General features: G+C 33.5%; 1 protein-coding gene across 3 annotated transcripts in view; it reads left to right on the top strand.

Moving 5' to 3' along the window:
- Nha1 (Na[+]/H[+] hydrogen antiporter 1) overlaps nt 1–13,645 on the top strand; it is a 155,686-nt gene that overhangs the window by 126,634 nt on the left and 15,407 nt on the right. For all 3 annotated transcript variants that reach the window (XM_076535650.1, XM_076535651.1, XM_076535649.1), the window contains exon 5: nt 8,284–8,448. In XM_076535650.1, coding sequence (XP_076391765.1) covers nt 8,284–8,448 — 165 coding nt within the window. The remainder of the gene's footprint in view (nt 1–8,283; nt 8,449–13,645) is intronic.

The raw sequence follows: 13,645 nt of genomic DNA, 5'->3' as shown, positions 1-13,645 counted from the left end.
TATGTGCACATATGTATATTCATATATGCACATGTATACATACATATACTCATATACACATACATATGTATATGTTACATACATATATTCATATACAACATATGTTCACATATGTATATTCATATATGCACATATATACATATATTTTTACATATACACATTCATAACGTGGAGCAGTCATATCTTAAGTATAAAAATTATCTGTAATACTGTCATGCAGTTATTCAATCCTATTCGTTATTCCACAACGATGTTTACTTTTCATCAATATGGAGATATCAATCCTTAACCCCTCCCAATATCAATAAATCGTACGTGCTCATGAAAAGAAAGGTGACGCAACAAAAACAGTCAAAGATGGTTTGCATAGAGAACGCGCATGATGTAAAAACTGAGACCATAGTTCGCAGATATTGGAATCGAATCTGACTGCGTTTCTTGCCGAAGATCGATTGCGGACGAGAAAAAAGGGGAGAAAAACGACACGGCTCCGTATCGTAAAACTCATTGACGTGGTAGTGAAAGCAATAAAATGGCTGGCGGGTCGAAACTTCTGTCTCTAAAATATTCTGAAATATTCTTCGGATTAACATTAAATTATTAAATTTTGTTATTAAACAAAACTTCTACGAGGTTACGACTTTTTTTATTTACAGCTACTTAATTAATTGTTAACACGAGTAAACAATAGCTGGTAAAAATTTCATTACTTTTCTTCATCTGTAAATCCATAAAAATAAATCAAATGGTGTTATATTTTTTATTCTATCTAATAAAAATGTTCATCTCCATAAAAGTGTATTAAAATAGCCAGTGTTTTTACCAATATTTATTTATTTAATAAATGTACTAACATTTATATATTGTTTGTATTGTATGCATATCTTGCATGTATTCTAGGCATCAAAATTAAATGGCAAAATAGTAAACAATTTTGTATTATGTTCCCCAGTGAAGTTTATTACAAACCAATATAAATATTACAAAGTAAATGAATATTATTATTGAATAGCGTAAAATAAATTTCTGAGTTGTCGTTTTGGAAAGAAATCTCCCGAGTATAATTTGCTCCCATAGCCATATCCATATGTGATTCCAACAGCACGTGGAATCGAGATTACTTTCCAGTCCTAAAAATCAACTACCGGGCAATATTCCAGGAGACACGCATCTATTGAAAGTCTAGCTGCGCGTTTACTTATTCACGCGTGCACACACGTTGGTCCGCACATGAGGACGCAATATTCAGCGACTTATGGCAATATCGCAACGCATTTAAGAGAGATCGTATCATCACGTGTAGCCACGCCAACTGATCGCCGTGAACACGTGCGGGTTACGTGGCTGTCTAGCTGATTTGTGGACGCACGAAAATTTCATAACAGTGCTTGAAACTGATCAAGATGAGACAATACAACCCTTAGTGAAATCTTATACAACCTCGTTCTTCGCTGTATCAAATTTCTAATTGCTTTGTTTCGGTTATGCTGTGATTAGGGGAGCGGCTGTTTGTCAGGGGGATGGTGATGGATGGTATTGCTAAGTCTTAACTTTGGTTATGTTGTAATTACGCTCTGATTTCGAGTTTGAATATTTTTAATACTTTAGAACGATTAGTTTGAGAATTTTGTTGGGAAAATTCAGTAAATAAAATTTAATTAAACTATAAGTATACTTGAAAATCGCTGCCAATAGATATGTTTTACCTTTCTTTATTTCGATATTGTTGTGAATAGTTCTGTCAAACGCACCTGACAAATCAATAGCTCCGTAATTTCCACGCGCCGTATTTCTACGCGTTGTAATTTCTACGCGCCATAATTGTACGCGCCATAATTCCATGCTCCGCAATTTCCACGCGCTGTATTTCCACGCGCCGTATTTCCATGCGTTCTATTTCTACGCATCGAAATTTCTACGCGTCATAATTCCACGCGCCGTAATTTTCACGCGCCATAATTCCACGCTCCGTAATTCTCACGCGCCGTATTTCCACGCGTTCTATTTCTACGCGTCGAAATTTCTACGCGCCATAATTCCACATACCGTAATTTTCACGCGCCATAATTCCACGCTCCGTAATTCTCACGCGCCGTATTTCCATGCGTTATATTTCTACGCGCCACAATTCCACGCGCTGAAATTTCTACGCGCCATAATTCCACGCGCCGAAATTTCTAAGCGCCGTAATTTCCACGCGCCATAATTCCACGCTCCGTAATTTCCACGCGCTGTATTTCCATGCGTTGTATTTCTACGCGTCGAAATTTCTACGCGCCACAATTCCACGCGCTGAAATTTCTACGCGCCATAATTCCACGCGCCGAAATTTCTAAGCGCCGTAATTTCCACGCGCCATAATTCCACGCTCCGTAATTTCCACGCGCTGTATTTCCATGCGTTGTATTTCTACGCGTCGAAATTTCTACGCACCGAAATTTCTACGCGCCATAATTCCACGCGCCGAAATTTCTAAGCGCCGTAATTTCCACGCGCCATAATTCCACGCGCCGTAATTTTCACGCTCCGTAAAATCCACGCGCTGTATTTCCACGTGCCGTAATTCCCACGCACCATAATTCTACGCGCCATATTTCCACGCGTTGTATTTCTACGCGCCATAATTCCTCACACCGTAATTTTCACGCGCCATAATTCCACGCGCCGTAATTCTCACGCGCTATAATTTCCACGCTCTGTATTTCCACTTTAGAACTTTTAGTTTGAGAATTTTGTTGGGAAAAATTCAATAAATAAAATTTAATAAAACTATAAGTATACTTGATAATCGCTGCCAATAGACATATTTTACCTTCCTTTATTTCAATATTGTTGTGAATAGCTCTGTCGAACGCACCTGACAAATCAATAGAGATGGCCAACAATTCACATTTCAACTTTCTTTGTTTTAATATTATAGTTATGAAGAGTTAGTTCTGTCGCACCTGACAAATGTCAATACATGTTATCGGTCTCTATTCGTTTTAATATTTTAACTGTGAATAGTTCTAACTGTTCTAACTGCACCTGGTGCAGTTAATATTCGTACACTATTATTTATTGTATAAAGAAATTATTTCATAAAAAATAATTCAGCAACAGGTAAAAAAGAGGCATTAAATGATTTTATTTTATTTGATATTTTAGAGAAAAGCATATGTGAATAAAAAGTGTTTCTTTACCCAATAATCGCCTTGCATTATTTGATATTTACCTCGATATACTTTCCCGACAAAAAGAAATGCAAGAGAATTACGTGCCATTATCAGGTACAGAATTTCAGAATAAATCTGTTCCGCTTTTGTATCCAGAACGATACAAATGTTCGTCGAAGAAAAAGCATTAAACGGAAAAAAGTCATATAAATTGAACTGATTTCGCCATTAGCGAGTAACGGTTAACTCACCCTCTTAATCTTACCGGTAATCAAGCCGTCCCCGAGCAAACTTTACAACGATCGGAAATAGCAAAGGGGAACAGGACGGAGAGAGGGAGGAGAAATTCACGAACGTCATTGAATTAAATTTCAAACGGAAGAGAATCTTCGATCCGTTCGTGGAGGGAAAAAAAAGACGAGGGAGAATGGCATGTCTTATTCCGTGCAGTTTCACAAAGTGTGGCTTAACCTTAACGACTCGCTCGTTAAAAGCGGCCGGATTTACTGTGGCTGCCGACGAAATTGCCCGGAGATGAAGTGAGGACGAGGACGAGAAGAATTTCAGAGTGAATAGAAAGGGGAGTGAAACAGGGTGCACTTTCGACGAGGTCAAGGTGAATAATCTGATCGTCGACGCAGATTTCTTTCGTTACCCTTAATTGATCCACCCTTGATTTCGATAAAAATAACTCGAGTAAATGTATTAATTTATCAGATGATCGTTACTTATTTTTTTCAAGTTTCTTATTAATTGCAATATTTTCAGCTTCATTTTTAATTTTAGAATGAGGGTGCATTTATATTAATAAGATTTTTGAATAAAGAGAGAATAGGACAATTTGTCAAATTATTAATGATGTTAGGACTGTGACATGTGCAGTTAAATTATAAGTAATGTTTAATTGTTCCAAATGAAACTGTTCATGTTGTAATTTATTGACTATCAAGTTTGTCAAATATGAATGATTTCCATTTTCAAAATCTCTTGTATTTAACTTTTGATTCAACTAAATATTTTTAGTTAAATATTTAACAAGTTTCAATGTTTAAAATCCCTCATATTAGAATGTTCCTCCCTACTTTAGTAAGTGAATTTTTAAATCAAAATGACTACGATTTTTCAACCCCGATAAATCTACGTATTTCGGTAAAATCAGTTTTATCTGTTTCGTTCATGAAACTCTCTCTAAATGAAATGAATTATCATATTAGAAACGTTTAAACAGCTATCAAAGTGGAAATGAACGCGTCAATTTCTGTGGATATTTTTCGATTTATTTCAAAACCTAAAGCTCTAAAAGGGGATGGAGGATACACAGAAGTAATACTCATCGTCGCAACGATGAATACCGCTCTACGTTCTATCAAACTATTCCATTTCTATATGGAAAACAGAACCATTTTCTATGATGCTTTGAGTAAAAAAACATCTCTCGCGCACTGCAATTGAATCTTCTTTTAGAGCTCCAGTTTTCAGAATAAATTGGATTATGTACATAAAAATACATGTGGGTTTGACATTGTTCAAGAATTCGTTTTAATTAAAATTTGTTATGTTAAGTAACCGTGCAATGAAAATATTTAGTCTAAATAATGTTTTAGATGTATGAAATGTCTTTAGAGAATTTTTTGGCGAGATCAAATTTTTTAAATTCTGCAAATTTTGCAGAGGTTTGCAGGTTCATATGTGATAAATTAGTTCACACGTGTGATGAATAGTGTTAATATGTATTTAAGTTCAGATGGGAATAACATATGAATTTTCACTTGTTAATTCTTGAAAAATGAATATTTTTATTGGAATTTAAAAATTTAGAAGATTGAAGTTGAAGAAAATAAAAAAATTTTAAATAAGTTTTAAGAGTTTTGAACTCTAGATCCTAGGTTTTCTAAAGCTGTTACTTAACCACCCACCTACAACACGTTGTTGAATTCACACCCTCTATTATTCTAAACTTTGGCAATATAAATTATCTATGTACATTGTACATATGGCTATGTACACACATGACATGATTTACTAATTCAGTACAAATTAACTAACAAAAATTATATTGTATTTAACTGACAATAACTAACAAGAATTATAATATATTTGACTGACAATGACTATAAAAAATTATATAATGAGACCCAGATAGAATAACAGAAAATTAATTTAGGACTAAAATGGAGCTAAATCTAAATTTCCTAATTTCCTAAATTTCCTAATCCAAAATTCCCAATTTCTAAATTTCCCAATTTCCTAAATTTCCTAATTCCAAAATTCCCAATTTCTAAATTTCCTAATTCCAAAATTCCCAATTTCCTAAATTTTCAAATTCCAAAATTCCCAATTTCTAACTTTCCCAATTTCCTAAATTTTCTAATTCCACAATTTCCAATTTCAAAATTTCCCAATTTCCTAAATTTCCGAATTTCTAAATTTCCTAATTCCAAAATTCCCAATTTCTAAATTTCCCAATTTCCTAAATTTTCAAATTTCTAAATTTCCTAATTCTAAAATTCCCAATTTCTAAATTTCCCAATTTCTTAAATTTCCTAATTCCAAAATTCCCAATTTCCTAAATTTCCCAATTTCCTAAATTTCCGAATTTCTAAATTTCCCAATTTCCTAAATTTCCTAATTCGAAAATTCCCAATTTCTAAATTTCCCAATTTCCTAAATTTCCGAATTTCTACATTTCCCAATTTCCTAAATTTCCTAATTCGAAAATTCCCAATTTCTTAAATTTCCTAATTCATAAATTCCCAATTTCTAAATTTCCCAATTTCCTAAATTTCCTAATTCAAAAATTCCCAATTTCTAAATTTCCCAATTTCCTAAATTTCCTAATTCAAAAATTCCCAATTTCCTAAATTTCCTAATTCCAAAATTCCCAATTTCTAAATTCCCAATTTCCTAAATTTCTTAATTCCAAAATTCCCAATTTCCTAAATTTCTAAATTTCCCAGTTTCCATAGCAGTCATATATCACAAAAAACTGCTGTAATCTTTCAAAATTATTACTTTCGTTCTTAGTAATTGCGCAAAGTTCGAATGAAATCGGTGTTTCAAAGGTCGTAAAGTCCCCTCATATGATATTTCAAATAGCTCCATTTTCAGGTCGGATTTAATATACGATCATAGAGAAAGCATTATTCACCTTTGAGAAATCGATGAGCACGATTTTAATAACAACGAAGGAAAAAGATGAAAATACCTATAAGGAAAAGTTTCTCTGTTTGTTCATTTTCCAATGGTCAAAGAATATAACGTTCTGCCTACGAACAGATGTGCTAGAAAATTTGCTCTGTTCATCATCGATTTCAACCGATTCGTACAGGTATACGAAAGATCAGAGATTGCTATTTGTTTCCTTCAGTACAGAACTGGAAGAAACATCGTCTGGGGAGAACCTATCAGTTCCTTCTAAAGTAATCTATTTTTTATTTTGCACGAATAAAAGTTGACGGAGCGCTATCATTTATCTCGGAAATGAAAAACGAATGCTGTGGTTCTTAAGGGGGGAATTTAGAATCTTAAAAAATTACAAAATTTTTTTTTTATAAAATGTTAGTTTAACATCTTAAAAATATTGTCTCAAAATTTGCAAGTGAAATACGAAGCCCTTTTGAGGTTATGGTCGATTAGCGCCGCGAGTATACACGTTCAGTGCGGAGGACTGAAACTTTAAACGCGTTCTTCTCAAAACTACGTTCTTAAAATTGCCGTGGCTGATAACTCAAAAACTAGTTTATCAATCGCGCTCAAATTTTGTGCACATATCCATGACAATACTATCTAACATATGAACCTAAAAGTATGAAATAAATTGAACATTAAAGTTTTTATTGTAGAACATTGCAAAAATTTTCAATAAAATTCAAAGTTTTTCTTTAAACGCGCCATTTCTTCAATTTTACATATTTTGCACATTTCTGAGGTTCGTCTACTAACTGTGAATGTTAGTTTTCGAAACATTGTCTGCAAACTTCAGAGCAATATATCTTCCGCTAGAACCCTCGCCGATTCACGAGACACGCCAAAACACTTCCAGAAAGGATTGCCATAATTCCGGCATTTTGAAATATTTTGCAAAACAGAAAATATTCTGTAACAGGCAATAGTTATAATAAATTATATCTGAAATTTCGAAAATGCAAAACAAAGGTGTCCTATAAAAAAAAATTCACAAATATCATCTGTCTAAAGGTATTGCCACCCTTAACTACGGAAACTATTTTTAAAAAAAGGCAATTATATTGTCACATAGAAAGTAGCATATGGTAAACAGCTATGTGCATATGGCTTACATGGAATTACTATTATCGACAAATTCCAGAACATGACACTCGACAACCTATTGATTAACCTCTTAACCCAAGCATGACTAATTAATTCAGCAGACCGAGCTTCGGTGTATAATATTCGCTGAAAAATCTTCGTATATCGTTAATATAATATTTTCGTCATATTTTGTCAGTATAATTCATAATATTTTGCAGATGAATTTTTTTGAAGAATCAAACAATCAATCCGTAATTTCGTCGTTTATTTTTCGACTTCATTTTTAATTTCAAATGAAGTACACGTATCAGTATTTAACACTAAACTTATCGACATATGTGCACTTAATTTGAAATTAAAAAATAAATAAACAAACGACGAAATATTAATTAGTGCACATATTTATACTTTATCTTGAAAATCAATGCTGATTTCAAGGAATGTAGTTCAGCAAAATGTGTACTTTATAATAAGAAACTAGTAAAGCGGACGGGTTTGGTAGTTTTAGCGTTAATTTGAAATAAAGTACACATCCAGTGTGATGGATTTTTAATAGTGAACGCAGTTATTTTTATTAAAACACGCAAAATATATTATTACAAGAAGACGCCGGGCATCGTAAAACGTGAAGTCACAAACGATTCTCCAAACACAAAACGCTGCACGGCAACCAAAAACAGAAAACGAAGGACCGCGAATTTCTTCATTTAAGAGTTTTAAAAGCGCGTAAATTCAAAACTCCAATACAGTGTTAATTCATTTAAAGATTAGTAAGAATGGAAGTGTTAATAGCAGGATATAAACGATTATCCCAGAAGACCATTCTCATGGATCCTTCAACCGGTTAATGTTTCAGCCGTTCGTGGTCCCCCTGAGAGTACTGATGTTATTAGGGGGTGGACTGGTGGCAGTATTTGGAAGCGAGGCGATCGAGCTTGGGGGTGCTGGACCCTTGGCTGTGGTTGCTGCTGCCTTTGTCAGCTGTTATTTTTGGCAAAAACAAGGCTGGGAAGTCGATGACGTGAGTGCATTTACATATTTATTATTGTAAAATGTTTTATGAAAATATCCCTCGAAAATCTACCCCATGAAACAATACCTTTTCTTGTATTTTCGTAAACATCGTTTACCAAATCATTTGCAACATGAATTGCAAATTTTATTGTTTAACTTGCAACCCCGTTTTTATCATTCAATACACGATGGAAAACAATTGCAGTTTGAATGAAACAATAGCTTCAAAATAATTTCAGTTTAACTTAAATTAAATAATACAACAATTGAAAAGAAACAAAATATAAATTGAAATTATTTTCCAAACTCAATTTTAATTATTCAAGTGCAATATAATACAAACTAATGAACTAAAATAATGATAACCAAAAGAAATTTTTTTTTGTATTTAAACATCTCATCACAAAAATGAAACAAGACTTACAAATCTCTTTGAAACTTTAGATAACTTCAAAAAATAATCTTATTTCACAGACATTTCTTTTTACATCGAATAAAAATGTTGCTACTCCAGCAACATTCCAAGAAAACCTTCCTTTAAATTATGCCAGTAGACCATGGGAAAATAAATGTTTTCCCATTACAGGAAATATTTGATGCGTCCACCATTTCCGTCAATGTAAAGTTACAATCTTTATATTGCTGAATCACGTGCACGTCTTACCGTCTCTGAAATGTATTCCAGCACATGCTGCAGTAATCCGTTGTCCCATATTTTCCAGTATAGTCGGTATTTCTTGAAAGACAATATTTTTGAGTGCTACCAAGAGAAAGAAATCTAACGGAGCTAAGTCTGGTGAACGAGCTGTCCACAAAACTGATTCTTCTCCTTCTGTTCTCTGAGTAACTATTTATTTTGTAACCGCATTTAATGTTCGGACGATATTTTTTTTTTTTGAATTTGGAATTCTAGAAATTCGGAATTTTGGAATTCGGAAAATTAGGAATTCGGAATTTTGGAATTCGGAAAATTAGGAATTCGGAATTTTGGAATTCGGAAAATTAGGGATTCGGAATTTTGGAATTCGGGAATTTTGGAAATTGGAATTTTTAGAATTCGGAAATTTGGAATTCGGAAAATTAGGAATTCGGAAATTTAGAAATTCGGAATATTGGAATTCGGAATTTTTGGAATTCGGAATTTTGGAATTCGGAAATTTAGAAATTCGGAATATTGGAATTCGGAATTTTTGGAATTCGGAATTTTGGAATTCGGAATTTTGGAATTCGGAATTTTGGAATTCGGAATTTTTGGAATTCGGAAATTTAGAAATTCGGAATTGCGGAATTCGGAAAATTAGGAATTCGGAATTTTGGAATTCGGGAATTTAGGAAATTGGGAAATTTGGAATTCGGAGAACTAGAAATTCGGAAATTTGGAATTCGGAAAATTAGGAATTCGGAAATTTGGAATTCGGAAAATTAGGAATTCAGAAATTTGGAATTCGGAAAATTAGGAATTCAGAATTTTGGAATTCGGAAGATTATAAACCTAAAAATCTAGAAATTCGGAAATTTAAAAATCCAAACATTTAGTAATTCGATAATTTAAGAATTCGAAAATTTCGACTTCTTCATCGTTTTCATTTAACACGCCCGGTCCCATGAAAAATGCTTATCCCCAATTGAAAAATTGTACCGCCTAAGAAAAGTGTGTCCTTTGTAAGGAACTTGACATTTTCATGGAATGCAATTTTTGTAGAGAATACAGTGCCTTAGGATCTGGCTGCGACGAAGATTTATGATCAGAAAATGTCTAAAGCAATAGTTAGGAGGATAATTCAAAGGATTTCGAAGTGAATATATTGTTTGAGTTTTTCAGTTGAAAGCAATCTTGAAAAGCAAACGTCTGTATTATTATTTGAATTATTACTCTGCTTTTTCACATTGATCATGCGTTTTGGGAGACATCCTTTTGTTCTTTATCATTTATCTCGCGTTATTTTAATTTCTGTGTTGTTGCTCGTGGGATACTAGGATAATTTTAATTAATTTCTACATTTCGAAATTTTCGAATTCCTAAATTTCTGAGTTCCTTAATTTCCGAATTCCTAAATTTCCGAATTCCAAAATTCAGAATTCCTAAATTTCCGAATTCCAAAATTCCGAATTTCTAGATTTCCGAATTCCTAAATTTCCGAATTCCAAAATTCGGAATTCCTAAATTTCCGAATTCCAAAATTCCGAATTTCTAGATTTCCGAATTCCAAAATTCCGAATTCCTAAATTTTCGAATTCCAAAATTCCGAATTTTTAGATTTCCGAATTCCATATTTCCCAATTTCCTAAATTCCCGAATTCCAAAATTTCCTAATTCCAGAATTCCCAATTTCTAAACTTCCCAATTTCCTAAATTTCCGAATTCCAAATTTCCCAATTTCCTAAATTCCCGAATTCCAAAATTTCCTAATTCCAGAATTCCCAATTTCTAAATTTCCCAATTTCCTAAATTTTCGAATCCCTAAATTTCCAAATTCTGAAATTCCGAATTCCTAAGCTTCCCAATTTCCTAAATTTCCGAATTCCAATTTTTTTCTTAACACATTTATGTAAAAGTTGCAAATGTTGAATAAGTCGTCCTGTTTTACGACCTAAAGCATGTCCCTTATCTACGACAATAAATTTGTTTAAACGTCACCCTATTTCCTCCCCCATAAACTTGATAGCTTCCGGTGAAGCTTAGGTTCGGTGGTAAATATTGATAAACTGAAGTACGTACCGTATATTATAACTCGTGCATACATTACAAGTGAAGAAGCTATATTTCTGGTTATTTTGATTTACTTTATTTAGTCTTTAATTATTTATTTGCACTTTGTATACAAATTTTCCATTTCAGACATCTTTATTTACCCTTATTTCATTTTTTAGTCAAACTTGTACTTTACTAGTTAAACTTGTACTTTGCTAGTTAAACTTGTACTTTTCTAGTTAAAATTGTACTTTGCTAGTTAAACTTGTACTTTGCTAGTAAAACCTGTACTTTGCTAGTTAAACTTGTACTTTGCTAGTTAAAATTGTGCTTTGCTAGTTAAACTTGTACTTTACTAGTTAAACTTATATTTCTAGAAAACGTCAGATAATCTTTCATGTTATGTATAATTAGAAAATCTATGTGGACTGTGTTCAACTGTGTGAATAAATATTGTGTGAATTATTCTACAAGGGAAGCTTCTTAAAAAATAATGTCCCTGCAGAATATATTCTCTGGCACTGGAAAATTGATAATGGGGTTAGATGACCAATTACCCTTATCAATCTTGGACAACTCACCGTTTACTATGAGTAAAGCTATTTCCGTGAGACTTGGGGCAAACTACCCTCAGTCAAGGGTTCATCTGAACAAGTCATTCCCCATCCCCATAGTCACAATATTAAAAGCCCTCATGCAAGTGAAAGAACACATAAAAGTGTCTTTCATATGTGTTGAAAATATAAAAGTGTCTTTCATATGTGTTCATATGAAAGAACATTACAAAAGTAAATATACATAAACTTATAAGAAACGTATAAAGAAACCTTAAATTTTTGTATTAACCCAAGATTAGAAAAGCAGAATTCACGATCAAAAGATTAATATTGATACAATAGTGGACGTAAACGGTGCATAAAGCTGAAATCGTGTTTCGATATCGGTTACCGGCTAGAAGTCGAAGGATTTATGAGCAAAATGCGGAAAATATTAACACGTTCCCCGTTATGGGTCCGCCAGTGACCCGCGACGGATTTTTCTTTCGAAGTTATGGGGGTCAACGATAAGCGACGGCGTGCTTTCAACGTCATCGAACCGCGTGCAACCGGTTTATTGAAAATAAAATGCTGCCGAGAAATTGTTCGAATTCGTCACGTGTCGTGTTTTGACGACCACGGGGTGCAAAGAATATAAGCAATAAGTGATCGGAAGACACTTGGCAGATTTATGCTTTCGGCCAAATCGATTTTTTATATGAATGTATAGGGGATGTGTAGGGAACATATGAGGGTGAGTTAGTTAGGTTAGTGTATTGCGGTAGATTAGATTAGTGTGGGAAGGTAGATCGGTTGGGTTAGTTAATCAGGGTGGATTAGTTAAGTTAGTGTATCAAGGTAGATCAGTTAAGTTACTTATTGAGGGTGGATTAGTTAGGTTAGGGCATCAAGGTAGATTAGTTTAATGCATTAAGGTAGATCGGATAGGTTAGTTAATCAGGGTGGATTTGATTAGGTTAGTGCATCAAGGTAGATTAGATTAGTGCATCAAGGTAGATTAGTTAAGTTACTTATTCAAGGTGGATTAGTTAGGTTAGGGCATCAAGGTAGATCAGATAGGTTAGTTAATCAGGGTGGATTAATTGGGTTTGTGCATCAAGGTGGATTAGTTAGATTGGTGCATCAAGATAGATCAGATGGATTAGTTAATCAGGGTGGATTAGTTGGGTTAGTGCATCTAGGTAGAATAGATAGATTAGTGCATCAAGGTAGAATAGATAGATTAGTGCATCAAGGTAGATCAGATAGGTTAGTTAATCAGAGTGGATTAGTTGGGTTAGTGCATCAAGGTAGATTAGTTAGGTTAGTGCATCAAGGTAGATCAGTTAGGTTGGTTAATTGGAGTGGATTAGTTGGGTTAGTGCATCAAGGTAGATTAGTTAGATTAGTGCGTCAAAGTAGATCAGTTAGGTTGGTTAATCAAAATACATTAGTTAGGTTAGTGCATCAAGGTAGATCAGATAGGTTAGTTAATCAGAGTGGATTAGTTGGGTTAGTGCATCAAGGTAGATTAGTTAGATTAGTGCGTCAATGTAGATCAGTTAGGTTGGTTAATCAAAATACATTAGTTAGGTTAGTGCATCAAGGTAGATTAGTTAGATTAGTGCGTCAAAGTAGATCAGTTAGGTTGGTTAATCAAAATACATTAGTTAGGTTAGTGCATCAAGGTAGATCAGTTAGGTTAGTTAATCTAAATACATTAGTTAGGTTAGTTATTTAGGTAACATCATTGAAGCTACATTGAATAACTCACATCAGTCGAGTCTTTTTAAGTTAATTAGCATATTGGTGCACTTTAATTCAATCATTCATTGAATCTAACAACAGTACACTTTTCAACATAATCATCGTACCCAATCATCCCCCAGTTAGTAGAATTTACCACCCTTTTTACATCAGTACCAAAGAACTTTTTGTGTCAAAGTCTGAACCACTTTTGAACATTTGTTTTCACT

Source organism: Megachile rotundata, chromosome 9 (assembly GCF_050947335.1).
Source record: "Megachile rotundata isolate GNS110a chromosome 9, iyMegRotu1, whole genome shotgun sequence".
Lineage (NCBI taxonomy): Eukaryota > Metazoa > Arthropoda > Insecta > Hymenoptera > Megachilidae > Megachile > Megachile rotundata.
Note: the sequence above shows the minus strand (reverse complement) of the source record. Positions and strands in the feature narration are given on the sequence as shown.